This window comes from Xenopus laevis, chromosome 4S (assembly GCF_017654675.1).
Source record: "Xenopus laevis strain J_2021 chromosome 4S, Xenopus_laevis_v10.1, whole genome shotgun sequence".
In the NCBI taxonomy this organism is placed as follows: Eukaryota; Metazoa; Chordata; class Amphibia; order Anura; family Pipidae; genus Xenopus; species Xenopus laevis.
The window spans coordinates 109,711,482-109,739,175 of record NC_054378.1 but is presented as its reverse complement, the minus strand read 5'-3'; the positions used below and the strand labels follow the sequence as shown (position 1 = coordinate 109,739,175).

The 27,694-nt window shown below is 39.8% G+C and overlaps 1 protein-coding gene across 1 annotated transcript in view; it reads right to left on the bottom strand.

The window, feature by feature from the left end:
* Nucleotides 1-27,694, bottom strand: part of grm7.S (glutamate receptor, metabotropic 7 S homeolog) — a 314,575-nt gene that overhangs the window by 107,394 nt on the left and 179,487 nt on the right. The window contains exons 5-7 of the mRNA XM_018261347.2: nt 13,987-14,127; nt 11,844-12,044; nt 8,486-8,625 (exon numbers count right to left, since the gene is read on the bottom strand). Of these exons, the coding sequence (XP_018116836.2) occupies nt 8,486-8,625; nt 11,844-12,044; nt 13,987-14,127 (482 nt within the window). The remainder of the gene's footprint in view (nt 1-8,485; nt 8,626-11,843; nt 12,045-13,986; nt 14,128-27,694) is intronic.

The following is a 27,694-nucleotide window of genomic DNA, read 5'->3' as shown; positions in this document are numbered from 1 at the left end:
TGGGATAGCAGGTATAGTAGGGAGAGATGGTGTCTATAGTAACAGTGGATAATAGTCTCTGGGAAGGGAGTGTGACTGTGGGATAGCAGGTATAGTAGGGAGAGATGGTGCCTATAGTAGGAGTGAGGATAATATGTCAATGTGGCAACAATATATTTAATTATGTTCACTCCACTTTTGATCCTTCAGTTGTTAAAGTACAACTTCCAGCCTCTATAGCCAAAAACACTATACCAAATCATCTCAAGAGATTATTAGAATCATTAGAACCCATTCTTTTTCCCGCTTCTGATATTTGATGTTATGCAGCTAAATATTTTTACTAGGAATGTGATACATGAATGCAGGCCATGTAAATGCCCATTTGTTTAAAAAGGCAGACGCAGAAGCTGAAGGTGAATACAGAAAAGGGATAGGAAAAGTTACAAGGGGCACAGTTATAAGGGTTTGCTGCCAGCTCCAGTGCAGGTTGTTTTGCTTTTTATATAAAACAGAAGCCACCAAAGACTTATTCAATAAGTGTCTCGGAATTGTCTATATTAAAGATAATTGCAATCACATATAATTACACGAGTACTTAATTATCATGTGAAAATCATTTAATTACAAATGGCGGATTGAGGTGAAGGACGATTACAAATTCCTGCTGGTGCTGAAGAGCGTGTCATTTTACTGCAACCAACATTTCAGTCTCTAATCTCTGGGTTTTACATTCGCAGGGTTCATCTGCGTGTCGGAGAAGCTGTTACTGCAACTTTATAACCTAGGTACAAACCTTTATATATAAATAAGTAGGGGGCACTTTATAACAGGAAAGGAAATAGTCTATTTAGAAAAAAAAAAACACAAGTTCCAATTAAAGTTTGAGTCTGTGGTCCCAGCAGATCTCGATCAGCATAAAAACTTATCAAACAATCAATTGATGGGGTGCTGCCACTACAAAAGAACCGGATGGTCAAGCCTGCAGTCAGGGCCGCCATTAGAAATCACGGGGCCCCGTACAACAAAATTTTTGGGGCCCTGCCCACACTTACGACCAAGCTCCACCCCATATGCCGCCCATTCCACATCGCTGTTAAAAGACCACACAGACATCAGCGCTAAAAAAACTACCCCCCCCACACAAGTTATAAAAAGCTATTGATGGTCAGGGCCCCCTTATAAAAAAAATTTAAAAAAAAAAATTAAAAAAAAAAAAAAAACATTGGTGGCAAGGGGCCCCTTACAAGTTAAAAAAAAATTGGGTCCCCAAAAAAAAATGTTTTACAAAAAGATTGGTGACAGGGGCCTATAGAATATTAAAATAATACATTGGTGGCCAGGGGATTAAAAAAAAAAAAAAACTGGTGTTTCAGTAGAATTGGCTTCAGTACTTCAACTTCGCCTCCTTTCGTGACTTCGGGTCTTTGCGCCGCTTCAGGACTTCAGCTTCGGCTGTTTACGTGACTTCGGGTCTTTTTGGCGCTTCGTGACTTCGGGTCTTTTCAGCGCTTCGGGACTTCGGCTTTTTCCATGACTTCGGGTCTTTTCGGCGCATCGGCTTCGGCTTTTCGGCACTTCCACATTCGGCAACGCAGAGGGAGGACGTACGGCTCGGGCGCTCGTAAGGGGGGCCCGGATCTTCAAAAAATGCAGCGCTGCCGGGCCCCCCTTCATGCCCGGGCCAGGTAAGCTTGTCCCCCCTGTCCCCCCCTGATTTTGTCAATTTCCCAGCTGCCCCTGATCATGTGACTTGTGCCTGCACTTTAGGAGAGAAATGCTTTCTGACAGACTGCTGTTTTTCCTTCTCAATGTAACTGAATGTGTCTCAGTGAGACATGGGTTTTTACTATTGAGTGTTGTTCTTAGATCTACCAGGCAGCTGTTATCTTGTGTTAGGGAGCTGTTATCTGGTTACCTTCCCATTGTTCTTTTGTTTGGCTGCTGGGGGGAAGGAGGGGTGATATCACTCCAACTTGCAGTACAGCAGTAAAGAGTGATTGAAGTTTATCACAGCACAAGTTACATGACTTGGGGCAGCTGGGAAATTGACAAAATGTCTAGCCCCATGTCAGATTTCAAAATTGAATATAAAAAAATCTGTTTGCTCTTTTGATAAATGGATTTCAGTGCAGAATTCTGCTGGTACAGCACTATTAAGTGATGAGTTTTGAAAAAAAACATTTTACCATGACAGTATCCCTTTAAGTTAAAGCTTCATCAATCTCCAACCCTCTATTGGAGCACTATTTACACGGAATCCACTGTGTGACTCTGATATCACTGCTGGATATCAGAGCGACTTTTCTGCCTCTAGAAATATTTATGTCAAGATCCATTATATTAACTCATATTATATTAATATTTTTGATATTAACTTATATTAATTAATATTTTTTAACCGTGAAGAAGTCACCTTGAGTGATGAAATGCGTTGATATTGGGGATTGAATCTTTGGAAAGCACATTGATGGAAATCAAATCTTCCAATTGTGTTGTGATACGTAGTGATGGGTAGTGATGGGCGAATTTATTCGCCAGGCGCGAATTCGCGGCGAATTTGCGCGATTTGCCGCCAGCGAATAAATTTGCTAAACTCCCGCAAAAATTCGCGGGAAAAATTCGCCGGCGTCAAAATTTTTTTTTTCGAAAAACGGACGCCAGCGTCAAAAACGGGCGCCGGCGTCGGAAAAACGGGCGCCGGCCGTCAAAAACGGGCGCCGGCGTCAAAAACGAGACGCCGGCGCCGTTTCGCGAATTTTTCGCCGTTTCACGAATTTCGCGCGAATTTCTCCCGTTTCACTTCGCCAAAAAATTAGCGCATTTCCAAAATTTGTAAAAACCGAAAATTGACGCCCACATCAATTTTGGACACGTATCCGAAAAGTCGCTTACGTCAATTTTGACCCTGGTGTTAAATTCAACGGAAGTCCAAATAGTGTTGACGCACAGCGATTTTGACGCGAGTGACTTTATGGAATTCAGGACTCCACGAAATTCGCGAAACAGCAAAAAATTCATGAAAAATTTGTGAAACTCAAAAATTGACGCCCACGTAAATTTTGGACACGCTCATGTCAATTTTGATGCCAGTGTTAAAGTCATTTGGCGTCCGAATAGTGTTGACGCGTGGCGATTTTGACGTGAGTGACTTTATGGAATTCAGGACTCCGCAAAATTCGTGAAACGACAAAAAATTCACGAAACTCGAATATTGACAACCGCGTAAATTTTGGACGTGCGTCTGAAAAGTCACTTGCGTCAATTTTGATGCCGGTGTTAAAGTCAATGGGCTTCCGAATAGTGTTGATGCGCGCCTATTTTGACATGAGTGACTTTTCTGACACACGACCCAAATTTCTTGACGCCGACGAATTTTTGCTGGAGTTTCGCAAATTTATTCGCCGGCGGCGAAACACAGAAGTTCACCACAAATTCGAGCCAGGCAAATTTTTTCACCCATCACTAGTTATACACTATCGATGTCTGGAAATATTGTAACTGCATTTTATCTACAATTAATAAATTGTTTATGAAGATTTTACACGAGGGGAGTACGCCCTTCTTATTATCTATTTTTAAAACAAACCTATATATGCAAGTCTTTTCATCTTGTTAAGTTCATTCTTAAGGATAAATTAAGTGGTAAGATTGAAAATGCCCAAATTTAAATCTGGAGTCCAAAAACAACACTAATTAACATCTATATAGGGCTGATCCTCAAGTAATATAGCCAATTGTGTGGATGACACTAATTATTGGGTCTGCAGGAAACAGGGGAGAAGTACAGCCTATTACAGTAATATACACTTACAGATCAGTTTATGATGTCCATACAATGGACATAAAGTGGAACCATATTAGTTCTAACAGAGCAACTGCAACCCACTGCTTATAATCTGCTAGCCAAGGGGCCTCTATGCAGTTTGGGATGAAATAACCACCTGAAAATATTTGGCACTAATGTGTTTCTACAGGCATGCACTAGCAGGAACGGCCTTCTAATGTGGTAATGTAATAAAGTTATTGGCGGAACGAAAATTTGCTAAATGAAGAAAAAGTCAATTTCTCTGTGAAATATTGTTTGTTCGACACTTACGCATTGCAAATTGTAATTTCTCTAAGTGTTTTGAGACCTCTTTGAAGTTGGCTTAAAATTCATTTTTAAAACTATGGCTTTTTCATTTCATGTTTTATTATATAAACTGCACATAAGGGAGTGTGAAGGCCTCAGCTGGCAATAAAAATTCCTGTGTTATTATGTCAGCGCCAATGAATTGAGGGGTCAGTGGTAGATGTGCCTCTTAAGGTAGCCGTACAGGTTACAATTATGATCTTTTTCTGCGACCAATGGGCATTCATTTTCACTACAAACATTAAGAGTTGAATAGTCAGCTATGCAAGTAGAAATAATAGAATTCTGCCTCTATCTGATGAATCAACAGTAACCCTTGCCGGATATTTGGGTGTCTTTAAAGGCCCGATAAAATGTTTCTGTCTTTGCTGATTGACCAATATATAAGGCTTTTGCTAATATCGTTGCCTTGTCTCCCACCATACACTCACCATACAATAATATCTGTGCGTGTATGGCCACCTTTAGGGCCCACCTACTTACTGTATATACAGTATCAGTTGTGCCACTACTATATTGGGTTAGAGGCTGGAACCTGTGTCAGATTGAAATCCATTGGAATATGTAGACAGAGCCATAATTCCAACAATATTTGAAGTTCACTTTAGATCTTGTGCATACAATCCAAAGGTGTGGGAGCGCACTTCCAAGGTCACAAATAGGTCGCTTCAGTTTTCTTAAAAAATTATTTTTATTTAGACATTGTTAAAAAAGAATTACATCAGCATTTGGTCTGACGCGACGGACTCGGGGCGGCAGCACCCGGGTCACACTACCGAAAGGGTAAGCCAATCCTATTTATATATATAAATGAGGAAAACCAATGCTTTCTTGGACATGAGTGTATTCCCCCTTGTGGGATATTGATAAGAGCAGGGTTCGGGGCATATCGCACCCGAACCACCACATCTGAACGGTGAGCGAACCAAAGCATATGGAATACCTATATAAACTAAGAGGATAAAGCTTATATAAAAAAACTTTTTTTACCCTCGGAACTGATGTTTGGTGGATAATTGTGTAAAACACTTTAGATCTTGGCCTAATTGACCTTCAAGCTAGGTTTCTAAGCAGCTTCTGACTGGACTAACAGGACACCAGTAAAATAATCCAATAGGCCCAGGCCCATGTGGGCACTGTTGTCCCAGGCACCTCATATGGAAGTGTGGGCCAGCCCCCCCCACCGATCGCAGCTGGAAGCAGGAATGAAGTTAAAGGTATGTGCAGTGGTGGAATTGAGTTTAAAGCTTGGAGGAGCTAGCAGCTGGGGTAAGGGGCCCCTGAGATAACAGTAGGGTTGCCACCTTTCCGGTTTTGATCAGGACAGCCCAGTTTTTGGAAGGTTTGTCCAGGTCAAAACGTCCTCCCCGGTTTTGAAATAAGGAAATCCAGATAGAAGTCACAAACCTGTCCCTGTCATCATGGCCCCACCTCCCTGCATCACCCGTTCCACCCTGTGGCTTCACCAACCATGTCCCCATGACTCCACGACCCACCTCTTGAGCTAGGTGGCTGCCCCAGTGGGCCCTGGACACGCCAGTCCATCACTGTTTCTAGATCTATTTTGGAAAACATTCATATCTTTGGAGGCTTTCCCTACAAATCATTCTTTAAATAACCATCACACTAGCCCCCACCAGAGACAGTTCTGTGCCCCCTCAAGAGATTTGGGAACAAACATTGTATAAAGATATGATTAAACATAAAGACAAAGCTCTATGCTAAGTACAATAAAGAAGGTAAACTTCAGGAGACAATGGCAACACAGTCAGTGGTGGGACATTTCCAACTTCCAACCAGAGCAACTATCTACAAAAAGGGCAGAGACACACGCTCAGATTCGGGGAGATTTTGTCGCCCGGCAATAAATAGGCTCTTCTTTGCGGCGACTTATCTCCATGAACTGTCTCCTGCTGGCTAGAATGTAAATCACCGGCGGGATGGCACTTGGAGCGCTTCATTTTCTGAATGTCGCCCAAAGTTTCCTCGTGAGGCAACTTCGGGTGACTTCGGAAAACGAAGCACACAATTGCCATCTTGCCAGCGATTTACATTCTAGCCGGTGGGAGGCAGTTTGGGGAGATTAGACGTCTCAAAGAAGAGGAGATTTATCACTGTGCGACTAATCTCCCTGAATATGAGCTTGTGTCTCTGCCCTAAAGCATTTGAAATAAGGAAGCACAGCAGAATGCAGCCAAACAACATTTCATGCAGAATGACCATATGCAGTCACTGTTTAGTGCTGCTTGTTCTCCTTTTCCAATATGAAAAACAATTGGGAGAGTAAAAGGCTTGTTATTTAAGAATATGTCCTCACTTATCCACAGTTGAAAGATAATAATTTGGGGAAACCGTTTTCAGGGCAGTGTTAATAGCGTCTATATATATTTTCACTTATATTATTATAAATGATAAAGCCAAACCTCCATTAAGTTCCCAGGAACCTGAAGTGAATGTTGAAGAAGGGACAGTATTTGTCACTGCCAGGTTGTCTCTTGAATTACAAGATATTACCTTACTTAGATGCAGGCCTCTGTCTTTCAAGTTGTGGATAATGTGTTTTTGGTGAGTGCTGCTGTCAAGACTGAGTAATAAAAGGAAATATAAGCCGCAAACATGGAACTTTAAGAGCCAGAAAAATGTAATTGCGCTCCCCCATCACCCAGGCAGCCTCTCAGACTTTAAACATTGTGTTTAATGAAGGGATTGATGACAAAAGGAGCAGAAGTAAATGTCTGGCAGAGAACTCTTGGGGGCCTCTGGCAATGTGCTTGCTGACTCCAAATGATTTATCTACATGTGTTCTAGTAAACAGGTGACCTTGCAGGTTGGAAAGCCAGCATGAGTGACAGCAGCTAGTGCGCAGGTAGCAGATCCACTTGGGTTCCATCAATAAAAAGTAAACCATATATGTAAGCTATTCTCTGGCAAAGCTATGTCTATAGCATCTGCTTTGTCGCGCAGCATGCTAAATAGGCTTAAGCTACATTGCAAACCTCATCCATATTATAACTTACTAACAAGTCAGTCTGCTGATTGGCTGATTGTAGGTTTATTAGTTTGTGACATTGTGACTAATATAAACTACATGTCTCAGCTGACGGGGAAACATTTAAAAAAAATCCATCCAAATCTTACAATAAAGATCACTTGAACATATCAATTATTCCTTATTGCCCTACTGGCTCCACTAGAAATAAGAAAGTTACATTCAGATGGAGCAGGTCTTAAAGTGATACAATATATTTTATTTTGGTCACCTTCCCATTGTTCTTCTGATGGGTTGCTGGGGGGGGGAGAAGGGAGGGGGAGAAGGGAGGGGTGATAACACTCCAACTTGCAGTGCAGCAGTACTAAGGGTGGATGAAGCTTATCAGAGCACAAGTCACATGACTGAGGGCACCAGGGAAACTGACAATATGTCTAGACCCATGTCAGATTTCAAAAATAAATATAATTTTTATTTTTCTCTTTTGAAATAAACCATGTATCACTTTAAGGAGCCCATTTACTAAAGGTCGAAGTGAATTTTCGAATTCAAAAACTTGAAAAAAGTAATTTTTGGGTACTTCGACCATCGAATAGGCCAAAATTCGATTCAAAGTAAAAATACTTCACAAATTCGACTGTCTCTTTAAAAAAGTTTTTTCACTTCGATATTCGATCCTAGATAAATCTGCCCCTAAGACTTAGTGGAGGCAAAACCATCCTGTTGGGTTCATTCAATGTTTAAATGAGTAGACTTTTTAGTAGATCTAAAGAATGAAGTCCAAATTATGGAAAGATCCCTCATCTGGAAAATCTCAAGCATTCCAGATAACAGGTCTCATACCTGCAGTTCTACCAACTGCCATTGTGTCCAATCTAACTCTTCTGCAGATTTGCAGGCAAGCATGGACATTGTCCCTGTGGAACCCTAGAGCTACTGCCACTCTGAATGTGGTGGTGTTTCCAGAGATAGGGCAAGCTTGTGTCAAAAGAATTACGTAGCCATGCATAGGGTAGGTACAGCCAGCTTGCACTGATTCCAGCCTCATGGAACAGTTGGTTAGATATTCTGAACCCTTATCGGTGAGTGGGAAGCTAAATCAAATTATCCAACAACAACCAATGTGCAAGTGGTTTTCATCAGACTAGTGCAAGTCAAAGTAATGAAAACAAATGTCTGGGTGCAAAGGTTTACTGGTTCAATTTAGCAGCTATAGAAATAAATGAGCAGCACTATTTTTTTTTCCCATTCAAAATAAATTCCACTTAACCAATAAAAGGTGAGTAATGCATGACAGAAAAGCCTTAACATTATTTGTGCATGAAAGCAGACTGAGCACAGAGCAACCCCTATTACCCAGCTGGATGCTCAGCGTGACTCACATTGAGCTGCAATTCATCCGTCCATTGTCCAATCAATCTGTATCCTTGCATGCTGCCATTTGTAGTCTGATACTGAAAGATGTCATATCGTCCCAGAGCATCCCCGTTTTTGTTAAACATGACTGGGGTCCCGGCACTACCTGTGGAAAAAAAAAAAAAAAGCGAGTTAATGCAGAGCTTCATGAATGGCAAGTGAATCATTTATCAAGTATACACATGATTTTACACTGGAACCATGCTAGCAGTAAATACGGTCTTTTGTGTTCAAAGGTTGCAGGTTGCTTAAACTCATTTTAATATATGTAATGTATGTATATCCAGAATGCTTTGACCCTGGGGCTTTTCTACTGACCCATAGCTTAGGTCTACTAAAAAAATATTTAAACATTAAATAAACCCAATAGGATTGTTTTGCTTCCAATAAGGATTAATTATATCTGATCATGTAAAAGGTACTGTTCTATTATTACAGAGAAAAATGATATAGGCTATTACATTTTGAATGATTTGATTAAAATTGAGCCTATGGGAGAAGGCCTTCCTGGTTTCTGGATAACCGATTTCCAAATAATGGATCCTATACTTGTAGCAGTTAGGTCCTGGAATAGCCAACAGGATATAAGAATTAACAGCACGTTTTAACAAAACTATCCTTAAAGGGATACTGTCATGGGAAAAGAAAAATGAATCAGTTAATAGTGCTGCTCCAGCAGAATTCTGCACTGAAATCCATTTCTCAAAAGAGCAAACAGATTTTTTTATATTCAATTTTGAAATCTGACATGGGGCTAGACATATTGCTAGTTTCCCAGCTGCCCCAAGTCATGTGACTTGTGCTCTGATAAACTTCAATCACTCTTTACCGCTGTACTGCAAGTTGGAGTGATACCACCCCCCTCCCTTCCCCCCCCCCCCCAGCAGCCAAACAAAAGAACAATGGGAAGGTAACCAGATAACCACTCCCTAACACAAGATAACAGCTGCCTGGTAGATCTAAGAACAACACTCAATAGTAAAAACCCATGTCCCAATTGAGACACATTCAGTTACATTGAGAAGGAAAAACAGCAGCCTGCCAAAAAGCATTTCTCTCCTAAAGTGCAGGCACAAGTCACATGACCAGGGGCAGCTGGGAAATTGACAAAATGTCTAGCCCCATGTCAGATTTCAAAATTGAATATAAAAAAATTGGTTTGCTCTTTTGAGAAATGGATTTCAGTGCATATTTCTGCTGGAGCAGCACTATTAACTGATTCATTTTGGAAAAACATTTTTTTCCATGACAGTATCCCTTTAAAGGAGAACTCTAACCCCTACTTAAAAAACCATACCCAGTACTCTCCATAGTCCCTCTTCCCTGCTCCCCCCCCCCTATAAGTGCTCCTAATCCTTTACTCGCCTATAGGTGCAGAGGAAGGGCAGTGGAGCTCATGGAAACCATGTTCCGGCTCTTCGGATTTCTTTGGGAGTTGGAGCAGTCTTCGGTTCATAGCAACTGTGCGTGCAGCAAAAGTAACGGAAATTGCCGAAGGGAAGAGGACCTGAAGAATAAAGAAGAGCTGGAAGATGGTGCCCATGAGCGCCGCTGTGCTTGCTCTGCACCTATAGGCAAGTAAAATTTTAGAGGCACTTATAGGTGTTATCACCTATGTGGCGGGGGGAGCAGGGAGGAAGGACTATGTAGGATACAGGGTTTTATTAGTGGGGGGGTTGAGTTCTCCTTTAATGCTGCCCCAACACAAGCCCTTGAGAAGGTGGGGGATCTATAAATTTGAAACACTTCCAATTACATATTAAAGTCTCTATATGTTATAAGAAAATAGCCCTTGTGAGGTTTCCCCTTTTCCTAATTCAATAGGTGATTATTTTCTTTAAAAGAAAAAGTAGCCAGTATTTTCCTAACCTTCCCCAGCTTACCCCACGAGACACCCAGAATATCAGAATAGCACCCAGCACTCGCAGGAGATGAGAAACGCAGACATGTCACACATATACCAAGGAGAATAATGATGAGCTGAAGCCAGTTACTTACCGTGAGAGGATTGGAGTCCTCAGAAACGACTATAATCCTAAATACATTTGTATGCAAAAGCAGACTCAGCTAGATCCTCATCTTAAAGACTGTTGTAATAAGCAAGAGCAAAGATTTCTACATTTGGAGCTAAATTGCTAAATAATTAGTGCTCTTTTGCCTGACACTGGACACATGAAACCTTGTCCATATTATAGCGAGAAGAATGTTGTGTGCCTCCAGCTCACAATACCGGCCAAATTACCAAAATGAGCTCAATTAGACTTTTGTAGCAAATGCAGAGAATTATTAAAGAAATCATGGGATAACCCTTCTTTGCCTCTGAGAATTATAAACTGAAGTGAAATTTTACAAGTAAAAGATGGCAATGCAAAGAATGGCTAAGAAACAGCAAAGGAAAAGACAAATAACAATTGTTTAACTCCTTACGAATCAATAAAGTCTTCATTGTATTGTGTATTTTAAGTTCTTTCCTTAAAGAAAAGTTAAAAGCCTAATAATGAGTGTGGCTAGAAATGATGTATTTTATATACTGAACTTACTGGTCTCCCAAGATCAGCAGCCCTTTAACAGTAATAATCCATGCCTAAGCTTTAGTCATCTTGGATCCTATTAGGCCATCTCTTGAGTGTCAGTGGCACTGCACATGCTCAGTGTACTCTGGGCTGCTGCTGAGAAGCTGTTTAGAGGTTTTCAGAAATCATGAAGCAGAAAAACAGGATTGTGTGTAAATGTCATAGAAGCTGATGCTACAGGGCTGACTATTCAATTCTAATGCTGAATGTGTTGTTTTCTAAGATGCCATGTAATGTGAATCTAGAATAATTCATTACTAATTAATTTTTCCTTATATAAAATATAATGTATATTGTGAGTCAGACCCTCAGATCAAGTAATTTACACCAGCCCAGAGCATGTACTGTGAATCAGCAGAAAAGAATATAGGGAGCCACCACTGAAGGTCTATAGTGGCCTTAGGCTGGAACAATACCCACAAAATACATTGTGTAGTATGTCTAGCTTACTTCTTTGTTAAGCTTTAGTTCTCCTTTATTTAAAAGGTCTTTAGTGGGAATCTTTTAGATGATAGCATTTTTCTACTGCCCATGTGGACCACCTACTATAATCCCTTTGGGACTGCATGTTCCATTTAGAGACTGTCGTGGTTGGTGATGTGATCAGTGGCGAATAAGAGTTCAAAATGGAATAGTATAATAAACATTTTCAAGACTCAAATCTGCAATATCACCAGAATTATTTTTTAAAAACAAGAGGCATAGCTGACTGATGATGACATCTTCACATGAACGAGGCTCGTACACCTACCATTGAAGCTGACATTGCGGATGTATTTAAGAAGTTTCTTTCCACCTGCATGTTCCATCTCTGGGCAAATTCCAGTAGAACCTGGACACAAGTCTTTGTTCATGTTGTGCAAAGCATGAGCCATGGCGTACACTGCATCCACTACAAACTGGACTCTTCCATCCTGTTCATAGGGTGAATCCTGTCCAATGCGTTCCTGGCCTGTACACAAAGAAAACGAGTAGTGATGGGTGAATTTGGCTTCGCCAAAATAAGAAACACACATTTTGACGCCTGTGTAATTCTGACGATCACATAAATTTTGATGCCGGCATTAAAGTAAATGGGCGTCCGAATATTGTTGATGTGTGATGGTTTTGACGCGACTTCTCTGACGCCGTGAGTTTTCGCAGCAGTTTCATGAATTTATTCGCAGTGGGTGAAACTATACAATTTGCTGTGAATTCGTGTCTGGTGAATTTATTCGCCTATCATTAAACATTAGCAAAGTACCTACCAGTGGATAGTAAAATTAAAATGGATGGAATGAGCTTTATGGTTTATATTAGACCATAATCCTAAGAGAAGTATATGGAGAAAAAATGTATGTACTGAAAATATTCAATAAAAAAAGAAAGTTGTTCTTAGTGGGACCAGTAAGTGAATGAAATGTGGCAAAGACAACATAAATGATTCTTTACATAGTGCTGACATATTATATATAGTGATGTGCGAATTTGCGCCGTTTTCACGAAATGGTGCCGGCGTCTCGTTTTTGACACCGGCGGCCGTTTTTGACCCTGGCGGGCAGTTTTTTTGGATGCGGCATCTTTTTTTTTTGATGCCGGCGAATTTTTAACAAGCGAATTTTCGCGGCCGTTTCACGAATTTATTTATTAAATTCGCGCCTGGCGAATAAATTCGCCCATCACTAATTATATATCATTCATATCTGTCTCTGCCCCAGTGGAGCCTACAATCTACATTACTCCACTATAATTCACACATATAGTGGATTATTTTATCAGAAGGCAATGTTTTGGAGTGTGGGGGGAAACCTGAGTATCCAGAGGAACCACATAAGAACAGTCAAGACATACACACTCCTTGCACTCCTGGATGGAGTGAAAACAAGGACCACAGCGAAGCAAGTAGTAATGCTAACTATTGTGCTACCATGCAACATTGTTAAATATATATTGGAAGTTCACAATATTTGAAATCACATAGTATTCTTTACAGATGATATAAAATAATAATCTACTGTATATTTAGGGTCTCCTGATAATCTTTAGTTCTATTTCCTTCTTGCCAAACCATGTGGTGGTAGATCTGATGTTGACCTCTAATATTTACATTAGAGTAATATGCATTATATTCTCTTTTGTTCAACGTTTGTTGGGTTAACAAGCAACTTATTGAATTACCATTCTGCAACCTTATATAACAACCTATCAACCCAAGGGACCCAGCCTTGACTTGTAAAAAATGATGCAGAAAGCAAACATTTTCTGTGTAAGTTATAGTGAGGCTGATGCAGAAGTAATTTTTTGGGGTGTGATTGTAGGAGAGGGGAAGATGAACAAGGAGCAAGGGAGATTTCTAGGCAAGTGTGAATGTATGAAGGAGAGATTGCATGTAATGTATATCTGTAGTATAGGTCTGAAGTAGAAGGGTACATTTATTATAGCCTCATAGGTGCCAGAGCACTAAGAGGTACAATAATTGCCCCCACCCCCTTGGTGCTCAGTTACAGAGTGCCCGAGCCCAGGGCACTTAGCACTGTGTCAGGGGACATGTACAGGTAATTGTGATTTAAAAGGATCTGATCTAGTGTTTTAAAACTATTATAAAGGTATATAGGGGCCACTGACAGAGAACTTGTTACTTGTTGGTGGTGCAAGGTGCAGAGCACAGGGGCAGTAGAGCCCTTTGCTTTCCATGCTCCTTGCAGCCCATGGCACTCCCTAGCCCTAATGGCATGCAAGCTGTGGGCTTCCCAGGGATGTTTATAGAGCACTGTGGGATTGGTGGTGAATTTAGTGCTGTGCACTTTGCAACGTCTGTAAAGGTGCAATGATGTTGTCTAGAAACCTAGTGAAGAGGACATTGGTGCAATATGTGCAAACACGTGACTAAAAATGATCAGCAGATGGTTAAATACCTGTACACTTGCGATCAGTGTCTTCCTTCTTAGAGCCAGTCATAGTTAACTTGCAGTTGAAATTTTCTTCCCAGAATTCTGCAAACCAGACATTTCGCCTGTTATTCTCCAAAGTCCTTGATGTAAAGTAGGCGTCAAAACCTTAAAAAAAAAAAAAAAAAAAAGGAGAGATGAGTTGTCAGTAGGGATGTAGCGAACTGTTCGCCCGCGAACTAGTTCGCGCGAACTTCGACCGTTCGCGTCCGCCGAATGTTCGCGAACGTTTGGGAACGTTCGCATTTTGAGTTCGCGTTCGATTCGAATACAAGTCGTTCGACCATTCGACCATTCGAATTCCTTCGACCGCTAAAAATCGAACGATTTCCATTCGTTCGAACGATTGTAAGCATTCAATTGAATGAAAAGCATTCGATCTAATGGCTTCGATCGTTCGATTCGAATGAAAATCCTTCGATCGAACGATTAAAATCCTTCGATCGTTCGATTCGAACGATTTTAGCGGGTGTTCGAAGTTCGCGAACTGTCCGCGAACGTTCGCATTTTTTGCCGGTGTTCGCGAACGGCGTTCGCGAACACCAAATCGGCTACATCCCTAGTTGTCAGGTCATATATTCCTCATTCGGAGAGCATGCCATCTCTTCTGTGAGCTTCTTCTCATCTTCCTTGGTTTAATCATAATACAATATTTTTTTGTAACTTGCAAAGCAATGGTGAGCATTACAAGAATCTGGTTGAGAAGATAAGGACTTGAAATTAAATGATGATATGGTTGAATGTTTGTATCCATAAAGCAATAACAACACTAAAAGCAGATGCCCACAACTGGTGGGGTGATGGATTTATATTTTACTCTGATGCTCTAACCCCTGCCATGAAAAAAGTACTCGATGGTCATGAACCTCACCTCTTGCACAACCAGCAGATACAATTAGCTTAATAGAAATACTAATTCATTCTAATAATTCACATGTAAGTGTACCATTAGTGGTGGCAGAAACTTGAGCAAACCAGACTTTGACCTATAGCACTACTTGCACGAATATATGTATCCCCCCACTCTTTGATATTAACCAAACCCATTGTTTTGGGATACTAAGGAAACCTAGATACAGTAATTTGCCTGCAGTGAGAAACCAATAAACTTGTACAACAATAGTGATTTTGATGTCACTTGCTTTTTGAAATAGCCATGCGGAAACTGAACATACTACTATTGCGCGACATATACTTAGGAATGAACGTTATACATTAAGTGCTTAGAACCTGTAAAAACATTACAGATAATTACATATATTTATTTTTTTTGTGTGTCCAAAAATCTAAAAAATCCAAAAATCTATCACATATATTATTATAACACCTTATTTTTCATTTTTTATTTTCTATTTTTCCATTTTGCATCTTTGTTTATTTTGGTTTAGGTTTTTACTTGTTTTGAAGTGTTGTGTTTCTGTAGTTTTTTTTGTTAGAATACACTGCAATCGATTAGTAGTAGCCTGTATGTAAATTAGCCCTTCAATAGGCAATTTATCTGTACTGGTTGTGATTGGTTGCTACATATGAGTAAGTAAGTGCCCCAACAGGCACGAAACTCGTTAGGCCATGTCCTAATATGTCCTATTAAACTTTTTGTATTTTATTTACTTGCTGCTTGATCAATTTTTGGAGGAACTCACATTCTTGGCTTTATTGTTAAATGATTGGGGATCCCCAATCTAGAAGTTAGGCAGAACTTACAGTACATGGACAAAGGGTTGCACTTGATGGACATTAACATCTACTATGAGACATCGGGTCTACTATATATTTTTCATATTAAAATAAGCCACATCCCTGAGCTCACAAGTAATCCTGCACACTGTTTTCTTAATTCAATTGTCTGATTTAGGCTAATAAACCTATATATTTAACATACAGAGAGAAGTTGCATGGATGAGTGCACTGGGGACTTGATCTGCACTGCATGCAAATAGGTGAATTGTATTGGGATATTTGGAAAAATATTACTATCTTGCCTACATAGAAAAGCACTGAGCTCACAGGTGAGTCTATACACTGTACTTGCAATTCAGAGGTAAGCCATTGCCCCTTTATTTAGCCTACAGATAAAAAAACCTTTCAAATGAACCCCAGCTTTGTATCCTGCATAGAGAAAAGCCATGTAATCAAAGACTCGCTGGCTTCATAACTGCATATCAAAATCACCAGTATCTAGGCCTTTGCAGATTATGTTCCGAAGCCTATAAAAACTTAACTGAGCATGAAAAAATGGTTATGTCAGCGTTAAGTCAAGAGAGGACTGGCTGCAGGCAGGATCGGATGGAAGGATAGAATAAACAGTAGAAATGATATTACAGAGGGAATTAAAGTTTAGTATTCAGAGGTGTGAGGAGGCTGTAAGCCAGATACTAACATCTTGTCAAGTATGTTTTTATAGAAGTTTCATTTCAGAAGAGTTTTTAAATTGAAACAGTTACCTGTGGAAAGAGAGAGAGAATATGCTCTATACATGTGAACTCGCTCATTGATGGCAAGGCTTTGGTGCAATAACTAGCAGTTTCACTTGCACATAGGACTAATTTAATAGCAACTTGTGGTGCTTTTTGGGTGTACAGAACTATAGAGAATACATATACAACTTCATACTTGCTGCTATTGATTTAGCCCCATGATTTATGTGGTACTGGTCAGAAGAACAACTGGAAGGAATGGTTGGAAATAGATCATTTAAGAGGTTGTTTAAATGAGAAGGAAAGGTACTGAAGCAGTTTATTGTCAATAGATTAGCCACAATAGTGCAAGCTATAACATTATATTTATTATGTAGAATGCTTTACCATGCATGAGTAAACATCTCTAGAAGATCTCTGTTTGTTTAGGATAGCAGCCGCCATATTCACTTGGTGTGACATCACATCCAGCCTGAGTTTCCCTACTCAGTTATAGCTCTGGCTCAGGGATTACAGCAGGAGGGGAGGAGGAGAGGGAGAGTGGAGCAAACTGAGCATGCTCAAGCCATAGCCCTGGAGGTTTATGCTGAAAGAAGGAAGTCTGTGTAAGTTACCAACTGTTGCAGTCGCGGTTGCCTGTGCACAGGCGCAGGGGTGTGCCGGTTAATGTGCACTCTCGGCACTTGTTGCCAGTGCATGCGGCTTTTCACACACTTGAGCATTCGTTTATACATGCTCTCATGCACCGCGTCTGTCGCAGTTACGCTAGCGTCAACACACTGTGTCCTTACGTTTGGCGGCAAACTTGTCCCCTTAAATTGAGGTCATAGAAGGAGAAAGGCGCTTGGTTATTTCCCTTGCTGTTGGTGATCTTTACTGCTTGAACTGATTCCTTGATTATTGGCCCAGCTTGTTTATGGATTCTTCTTTGATTTCAGCCTGCCTACAGACCTTTGCCTGCTTCAGAATACGTTTGACTTCAGCCTGCCTACCAACCTTTGCCTGAACCCGACTACGATTGACTTCAGCCTGCCAACCGACTTCTGCCTGTTCCGACTACGCCAATCCCAGCTTGTCTTCTGACTTCAGTCTGTTACGCACTGTTCTCTATTGGTTATCCCTCTTCTACGTTGCAGTGGACAATCACTCTGTGACTCTTCGTTTATTAGACTCCGCAAGTCCTGACAGTTTGATACAGAAGCCCATATATACACAATAAAAGGAAAGAAATGCTTTGTTTCTTTTGACAGAGGACTCAGAGCAGCATTGCTTTGAGGGTTTACTGGTGTATTTATGTAGACCTTTCTGATAAAGCTTACTTAGTTTTAGCCTTTCCTTCTCCTTTAATGAACATTTCTTTATAACAGGATTCATTGACTTCACTGGCCTGTGTCTCTATATGTGCACAGTAGAAGGATTGGGTGAGGAATTTAGTTTGTAACTCTATGTAGATCAGTAGTTTGTCAGAATTCTTTGGTTAGACATAGAGAGATCCTCTTAGCTCATAACATGGTACAGATATATGAAAACATTGATGCATCAGCCACAGAAGAGCAATTAATTGCTCACCCCCTAAATCCCATTCTATGTGGCCTTCATGTTATTATCTAAAAGAGCAAAGATTGATTCTCCTGAAATCTCAGTGTAACTGTCCCTGACCACGGCTACAGGACCCCAGGGGAGGGTCAGATCTACAGTTGTGGAACCAGCTTTACTGTCTTCTAGTTAAACCCTTTATGACCATTTCATTATGGAAAATCTACTTCTCATTTACATTTACACGCAGCATTTACTAGTAAACTTACCACTGTCCTCTTATCTTATGCTAACTTAGCATTGATAAGTACACTCTCCTTCCTCTCAGATAAACCTCAAACCCTCTAAAAGACGGTAATCTGCTAATTGCTACAAATTGTAATTACATGTAAGGTCACTATGAAATTGCAGATCAGGGGCAGCTCTTTGCCTTTCTGGAGAAGTAGCAATTCACTCAGAATGCATTTAGAGTGAGCAGTATGTAGAACAATCAAGGCTGCAAGAATCCTGGGAGCCCTTTATTTATTTCAGCAGAAGGTTGCTTCTCTGTGCAGAGGACAACTGTGTACCCTTGTGCCTGGCAATGATAAACAGACATTGTAGACTTGTGTTTCCCAAGTGTTATTCCCATGGTCTTTGACCACTGAATGGTCTCAGGGAGGATCTCAAGTGTTACTTCCTATTCAGATAAAGGAGAAATGCTCTTGCAATGAAAGTCTCCAACACGTGCCATTTATTTGAGAGAAAGGAGTGTCAAACAGAGAAGGTTGTTTTTAATGACAACACTACTGATAGCAGCATGGCAGGCAAAATTGCCATAGGCATTAATAAGCAAATAAAACTACCAGTCTTCCGCATGACTTTCACCCACATTTTCATTCTCTGTTTCATAGCCATGTTACTAAAATAATTCTCACTGTATTTACAGACATTTTCTTCATTTTGGACAACATTCACTGTAGTACATCAAAGCTACAAATGCTTCCTGCCTCGGTATTACTAGTAGGGATGCACCGAATTCAGGATTCAGTTCGGGATTCAGTCAGGTTTCGGCTTTTTTAAGCAGGATTCGGATTCAGCCGAATCGTTCTGCCCTGCCGAACCAAATCCAAATTTGCATATGCAAATTAGGAGCAGGAGGGAAATCACATGACTTTTTAGCCACAAATCAAGGAAGTAAAAAATGTTTTCCCCTTCCCACCCCTAATTTGCATATGCAAATTAGGATTCAGTTCGGTATTCGCAGCATCTTTCGCGAAGGATTCGGGGTTCAGCCGAATCTAAAATAGATGATTCGGTGCATCCAAATTACTAGTGTTACCTTTTCAAAAAATATTTATCTTTTTTTTGTGGAGCTTGAACTATCAACAGTATTCTGTCTTCTGAAAAGCAGATTCAACCACTTTCACATAGAGCTCCTCTCCCACTCACATTCTGTGTGTATCTCACGAGCTGTGGAATATAAGGCGATATCAAACGATGCAAAGTACAGACATTCTATTTTTATCCTTTATTCAAATGAATGCTTAATTGCACAAGTACCTTGTTAACTATTGCCAATCATGATTAATTGGGAGCTTTTTAGCTACTGAGAAATTAAATATTCCCTATCCACCTTCCTTTCCCAGAGGTTATTATTACCCACTGCTACTATAGGCACCATCTCTCCCTACTATACCTGCTATCCCACAGTCACACTCCCTTCCCAGAGACTATTATCCACTGTTACTATAGGCACCATCTCTCCCTACTATACCTGCTATCCCACAGTCACACTCCCTTCCCAGAGACTATTATCCCACTGTTACTATAGGCACCATCTCTCCCTACTATACCTGCTATCCCACAGTCACACTCCCTTCCCAGAGACTATTATCCCACTGTTACTATAGGCACCATCTCTCCCTACTATACCTGCTATCCCACAGTCACACTCCCTTCCCAGAGACTATTATCCCACTGTTACTATAGGCACCATCTCTCCCTACTATACCTGCTATCCCACAGTCACACTCCCTTCCCAGAGACTATTATCCCACTGTTACTATAGGCACCATCTCTCCCTACTATACCTGCTATCCCACAGTCACACTCCCTTCCCAGAGACTATTATCCCACTGTTACTATAGGCACCATCTCTCCCTACTATACCTGCTATCCCACAGTCACACTCCCTTCCCAGAGACTATTATCCCACTGCTACTATAGGCACCATCTCTCCCTACTATACCTGCTATCCCACAGCCACACTCCCTTCCCAGAGACTATTATCCCACTGTTACTATAGGCACCATCTCTCCCTACTATACCTGCTATCTCACAGTCACACTCCCTTCCCAGAGACTATTATCCACTGTTACTATAGACACCATCTCTCCCTACTATACCTGCTATCCCACAGTCACACTCCCTTCCCAGAGACTATTATCCCACTGTTACTATAGGCACCATCTCTCCCTACTATACCTGCTATCCCACAGTCACACTCCCTTCCTAGAGACTATTATCCCACTGTTACTATAGGCACCATCTCTCCCTACTATACCTGCTATCCCACAGTCACACTCCCTTCCCAGACACTATTATCCCACTGCTACTATATGTACCATCTCCGCGTACTATACAGTGATAAGGTAATATGGAAGCCTAGATCATAAGTCTTGCATTGCAAATCTGGTCTTAGATATAAGTACACAGGGAAACTCCAAAGCTATGAACCCAGAACAGTAGAACAGTAGAGCCCTGTGCCTGTGCAGTCTTGAGCAACATCAGATATTACTGTGATGTAGTTTTATACCCACATTGATTTTTTTCTATAATATATACATTTACATTTGGTCTAAATGATCAAATATAAGGTATATGGGCAGGTGTCGGAAAATCTGAAGTGGCACAGCAGTGATAAGGGAATGTGTGATTGTATATGTTGATAGTTGTACGTTTCAGTCAGTAGGTCTCTTTTACCATATTCAGGTAATTTTCCAGATGCCTCACATGGTATCCACATTCTCTTCATCCCTGGGGACAGTTGTTGGTTATAAATATTTCAGACAGGTGGATTTATGTGCAGTGCAAATACAGCAGGAGGGAGTTAAGTACCAAGTGTCTGTCAGGAATAAGATGCAGCAAGTGCCATGTATAGATTGAGCCATCTGTGCATCTATATATTTATATATTTATATACACTCATGTATAAAAGGAATATTTCAATCTCCAAGTCACTTGAAGGAAAAAGTAAGGGAGGAAGAGAAATTAGGGTAAATACAGATTCTCTGAGACAATAATATACAATTAATCGTTCACTTTTAATACATACTGTATTTTATGTCCTATCAATAAATTCAAAAGCCATCAAAGATCTTAAACAACCACAAATGTGTTATTTGATACCTGTATCTGTATTTTTAAATCAGCCCTAAAGACTTATTTTGTTGTGTCTACTCTACACCTATGAGGGTAGACTGGACTCCTGGTATTCATTAGCATAGTGCCTTCACCATATCGAATCTAAAAATATCCCCATGAGTAGTCACTCTAGGAACAATGATTGAGGGATTGAAGATTTACTGTGTATAGTGCCAACACAATATGCAGTGAAGTACAACTGTAGAGCATACAAAGGAGCTGTAAAATATTAATTGATAAAGACAAGCAAAATACCTGATTTTTACAGTACTATTACACTATGCAAAAGTGAATGGTACATTATACAGTAGATGTATAACATACACAAACCAAATGTGGTAGCATGTTATTAGAACATACAGAAGTCAAATAATGTAAATAACAGAAAGTTAAACATGGTACCAATAGAAGCAGTGATGATAATAACCTCTTGGAAGGGACTGTGACTGTGGGATAGCAGGTATAGTAGGGAGAGATGGTGTCTATAGTAGCAGTGGGATAATAGTCTCTGGGAAGGGAGTGTGACTGTGGGATAGCAGGTATAGTAGGGAGAGATGGTGCCTATAGTAACAGTGGATAATAGTCTCTGGGAAGGGAATGTGGTTGTGGGATATCAGGTATAGTAGGGAGAGATGGTGTCTATAGTAACAGTGGGATAATAGTCTCTGGGAAGGGAATGTGACTGTGGGATAGCAGGTATAGTAGGGAGAGATGGTGCCTATAGTAACAGTGGGATAATAGTCTCTGGGAAGGGACTGTGGCTGTGGGATAGCAGGTATAGTAGGGAGAGATGGTGCCTATAGTAACAGTGGGATAATAGTCTCTGGGAAGGGACTGTGGGATAGCAGGTATAGTAGGGAGAGATGGTGCCTATAGTAACAGTGGATAATAGTCTCTGGGAAGGGAGTGTGACTGTGGGATAGCAGGTATAGTACGGAAAGATGGCGCCTATAGTAACAGTGGGATAATAGTCTCTGGGAAGGGAGTGTGACTGTGGGATAGCAGGTATAGTAGGGAGAGATGGTGCCTATAGTAACAGTGGATCATAGTCTCTAGGAAGGGAGTGTGACTGTGGGATAGCAGGTATAGTAGGGAGAGATGGTGCATAATGTAAAAGTGGGATAATAGTCTCATGGAAGGGACTGTGGTTATGGGATAGCAGGTATAATAGGGAGAGATGATGTCTGGGGTAGAAGTGGGTATTATAGCCTATGGGAAGGAACTGGGACTATGGGATAGTATGTAGGATTTTCAAAATGAAACAGTTCCATTTTTTTATCATTTAGCTCAAAGTAAAATCTACGGTTTTTAATTGGGCACTGAAGGGTCATAGGCAGGACAGTCCAACAATAGAAAAATGTTACCTAAAAGTATTCTTTGCTCCATACCCCACCACCATTATAGGCAAACCTAACCTCCGGCCACAACTTGTTTTATATGACAAGAATCTTTATTTCCTCTCACTCGTTCTACACTGCTCTCTTAACAGCTCTCTGTTTGCAGTGCCCCTGCCAAGCCAAATGTCACAAACTTTGAGAGTATTCTTTCCTTTCTCTGAAACCCAGTGATTTGTGAACATATTATTCACAGCCGTACTCTGTTTTGGCAGTCAGTATTTAATTGTGGGCTCTTCTTCATGGCAAAGTGGAGTAAAAGCAAAGCATGAAAGCCTGTGAGCAGAAATATTGCTTTTCTTATTATCTTTGTCACTCTCCTGGGAGCTCCACAAATTCTATTGCGATGTGTAAACTGCATCCAACTGTGACAGGCACCAGTCTTGTCCTGCATAGTCAGCAATAGAGAGCTAACTGGATGCAACAGATAGGGAGATGCGTTCTTTTAAAGCAATAAGAATGCATCTTGTTTGTATTAAAAAGCACGCATTGCAACACTGGGCTCATGCTTGATTGATATCGGAATTAATTAGCTAAAAAAATGGACAAATTTAACCTAGTGCAGCAACCCTTAGCAAACAGCTGAGACTTGCCTTTATTATTGTGCTTGCAGTAGAGTGAGCAAAGCCAACTGTTGATCAGTTACTATGAGCTGCTGCAATGAGGCAACATCAAGTGCTGCTAAAAAAAAAAAAACACAATTGAGTTATTAGTTTATTTGAGGGTAACCTTTGTCTGCTGAATACAACCAGTGTAAAAAAACATACATATAAAACATAGCCATTAAACGGGATCTATAACATTCAACTCATAGAACATTGCCTTCAGCCTTGACCCAACACTGTGCCGAGTTCCAGCAGCAATTATCTCTCCCTCTTGAGCTTATTAGGCCTTAAATCTTATCAGTTAACGTCACAGTTCACTCATAAAGACCACCCTTTGAGCTGCTAGTTAAAAAACGGTAAGTGATCAATGTGGAATCGAGAAGAGTAAAAGCTACAATGTTGGTAGTATAGTAGTTTTATTATGACACCGAATCAACATATGATAGATCCCCTTTAATTGGATAAGATTAAAACAGGCTTCAATCCAATGCAACCTGTGTCAATAAAAGAAGGATTCTCATTATATAATGCTGCCAACAGCTATTCCATACCAGGCTGCCCATGCCCTCCATACTGATAAGCATCTGGCAAGTAGAAATAGTCCATCTAGAAGACATATTGATATTTTTTTACTTCTTCCTGAACTCACAGGGAGCAGTATAACCCAGACTATCACAGCAATGCTTGAAGGGATTGTTTCACATTTATATGAAAAGATAATTCATTGTAGAATTTATCCACAGATTATTAAGAGCAGGTCTGTCAATGGGCAATTTAAAGGTTTTAAGGGATTACTTACTAATGTTTGTTGCCGAGTAGGACATATTAATTCTTGCTTGGGGTCAGCTATACTAGAATCTTGTTTATGGTGCCCTGTTTAATACACTTGCCTTGACCAGGCAGTACATACAGGACTCACTTTGAATGCTGTTAATTCTGAACCAGTTGAATTGCACAAAATAGAAGATTATGTAATGGTGCACCCATGTCCTGCCCAATAACTCCCCAGTTGTGCCGCAATCCTACTGTGTCATGTGTTTGCATACACTATCCCTTCCCATGACACAACTCTCTTGCTATATTTACTATCCCACATAAGTAGCACAACTTACAGAGCATGAGCACAAAGGGTCCTTTCAATGAATTCATTTACCACTGCCCAGGGCAGACACCCCTCTTCAACCAAACTAGCTAAATAAAACATTTGTCGAGAAACCAAGCTACTGAAGAGCCAAATACTTTACAAATAAATTGATTAAGAAACCAGTTACTCTGTTGCCGATCCCCCTCTCACTGGTCCTTGCTTGCAGTATGGAAATCAGACATTGCCTTTTCCATTTAACATAATTAATCAGCATAGATTATTGCAGAGATAGGCCCAGGGATAAATAAAGACCAGCATTACCCAACCTTACAATCGTTAATAAATATGAATAATTATTCTCTGTTTAATACCCCCAGAAAATCCACCTGTTACCACCATCTCTAAGCTGATTGAAACATATAAGAGTCCACATAAAGTACAAATAAGAGTATAAAAGTCCACGTACAGTACAAATAACAGTATAAGAGTCCACATACAGTACAAATAAGAGTGTAAGAGTCCATGTACAGTACAAATAAGAGTGTAAGAGTCAATGTACAGTACAAATAAGAGTATGAGTCCACGTAGAGTACAAATAAGAGTATAAGAATCCATGTACAGTACAAATAAGAGTATAAGAGTCCACGTACAGTACAAGAGTATAAGAATCCATGTACAGTACAAATAAAAGTGTAAGATTCCACGTACAGTATAAATAAGAGTGTAAGAATCCACATACAGTGCAAATAAGAGTGTAAGAGTCCACATACATTACAAATAAGCGTATAAGAATCCACATACAGTGCAAATAAGAGTGTAAGAGTCTACGTACAGTACAAATAAGAGTATGAGTCCACATACAGTACAAATAAGAGTTTAAGAGTCCACATACAGTACAAATAAGAGTATAAGAGTCCACATACAGTGCAAATAAGAGTGTAAGAGTCCACATAAAATACAAATAAGAGTATAAGAGTCCACATAAAATACAAATAAGAGTATAAGAGTCCACATACAGTGCAAATAAGAGTATAAGAGTCCACATACAGTACAACTAAGAGTTTAAGAGTCCACATACAATACAAATAAGAGTATAAGAGTCCACATACAGTGCAAATAAGAGTATAAGAGTCCACATACAGTGCAAATAAGAGTGTAAGAGTCCACATACATTACAAATAAGAGTATAAGAGTCTACGTACAGTACAAATAAGAGTATGAGTCCACATACAATACAAATAAGAGTGTAAGAGTCCACATAAAATACAAATAAGAGTATAAGAGTCCACATAAAATACAAATAAGAGTATAAGAGTCCACATAAAATACAAATAAGAGTATAAGAGTCCACATACAGTGCAAATAAGAGTATAAGAGTCCACATACAGTACAAATAAGAGTTTAAGAGTCCACATACAATACAAATAAGAGTATAAGAGTCCACATACAGTGCAAATAAGAGTGTAAGAGTCCACATACAGTACAAATAAGAGTTTAAGAGTCCACATACAATACAAATAAGAGTATAAGAGTCCACATACAGTGCAAATAAGAGTTTAAGAGTCCACATACAATACAAATAAGAGTGTAAGAGTCCACATACAATACAAATAAGAGTGTAAGAGTCCACATACAGTACAAATAAGAGTTTAAGAGTCCACATACAATACAAATAAGAGTGTAAGAGTCCACATACAGTGCAAATAAGAGTATAAGAGTCTACGTACAGTACAAATGAGAGTATGAGTCCACATACAGTACAAATAAGAGTTTAAGAGTCCACATACAATGCAAATAGGAGTATAAGAGTCCACAGAACACATCTGTATTGGTGTTCTCAGGGAAACAAGTTACAGAACTGTGGTTACAACAGGACTGTACAAATAATTGCTGATGGCTGAACATCCTTGTAAATGTTACAAAAGAAAATGTCCTTGCAAGTAGTCCCAAGAAAATTAGTCTTTGTAGAGTTTGTAAGCTTTAGGTTGAAGTTAATGTTTCTTTTTATAGGTCACAGTTCTGTAACTTGGCTACAGGGAACTCGTGGAGCACTGAAAACACCCCCTGCATGAAGCAGGTGATACCTGAAACATTCTGGCTGCTTCATAAGCATATCTGGGCAGGTTTTATACTCATAGCATTGGACTCAAATGAACATACCAGCTTCTTCCCATTATGTCAGCACAAACTTGGGCTGTACCTGCTTCTTCCATCCATCACCAAAGCTACAGCTGACTGTACTAAACATTTGCTAGAAACATTGATTTTTGTTGCAATTGTTTAGTTCTACAATGTCATATATGTTAATAAAAAGTGACATCATTCATGGTGCTCTTGTTTGTAGATCACTGGACAAATAACTATGACACCGTGAGAGCACTTAGGTGCTGAACCTGCCAACCCACTGTACAAAGACTTAGGAGCAGATTTATTAAGGATCGAACTGAAAATTAGAATTTTACATTATTTTAATGTTCAAAACTCTCAAATTCGAAATGTGAATTATCCAAACTCGATTCAAGTTTTAATTCAAATTCGAATTTGGAGATTTATCAAACACTGGCCCTTTAAAAATTCAAGTTCAACTTTTTGCCATCTAAAACCTTCCAAGTTCAACACTTAGGTGCTGAACCTGCCAACCCACTGTACAAACACTTAGGAGCAGATTTATTAAGGATCAAACTGAAAATTAGAATTTTACATTATTTTAATGTTCAAAACTCTCAAATTCGAAATGTGAATTATCCAAACTCAATTCAAGTTTTAATTCAAATTCGAATTTGGAGATTTATCAAACACTGGCTCTTTAAAAATTCAAGTTCAACTATTTGCCATCTAAAACCTTCCAAGTTCATGTATACGTCAATGGGATAGGTCCAGGCATCAATTTGGACATGTTAGTAGCCTTCCTGACATTCAAGTTTTTTTCCGAGAAAAAAACTAGAATCGAGTTTAGTCAAATTTGAATCTAATTCAATTTGAGTTTTCAAGTCGTTAAAATTAGTGAGAGTTTTAGATCAGTCAGTTTTTTTATTAAATAACCCCCCAATCGAATGTTTGAGTATATTCGAATTTTATAAAGGTTAATGAATTCCAAATTTAACCTTTAAAAAAAGTGCCTCCCCGGGTGTTATTATTTTCTGAAATATACTCCATCAAAATCCGCACGGGTTATTTCCCATTATTTATCAATAGAAAAGTTCAGGAAAAAAATAGAAAAAATTGTTGAAACTC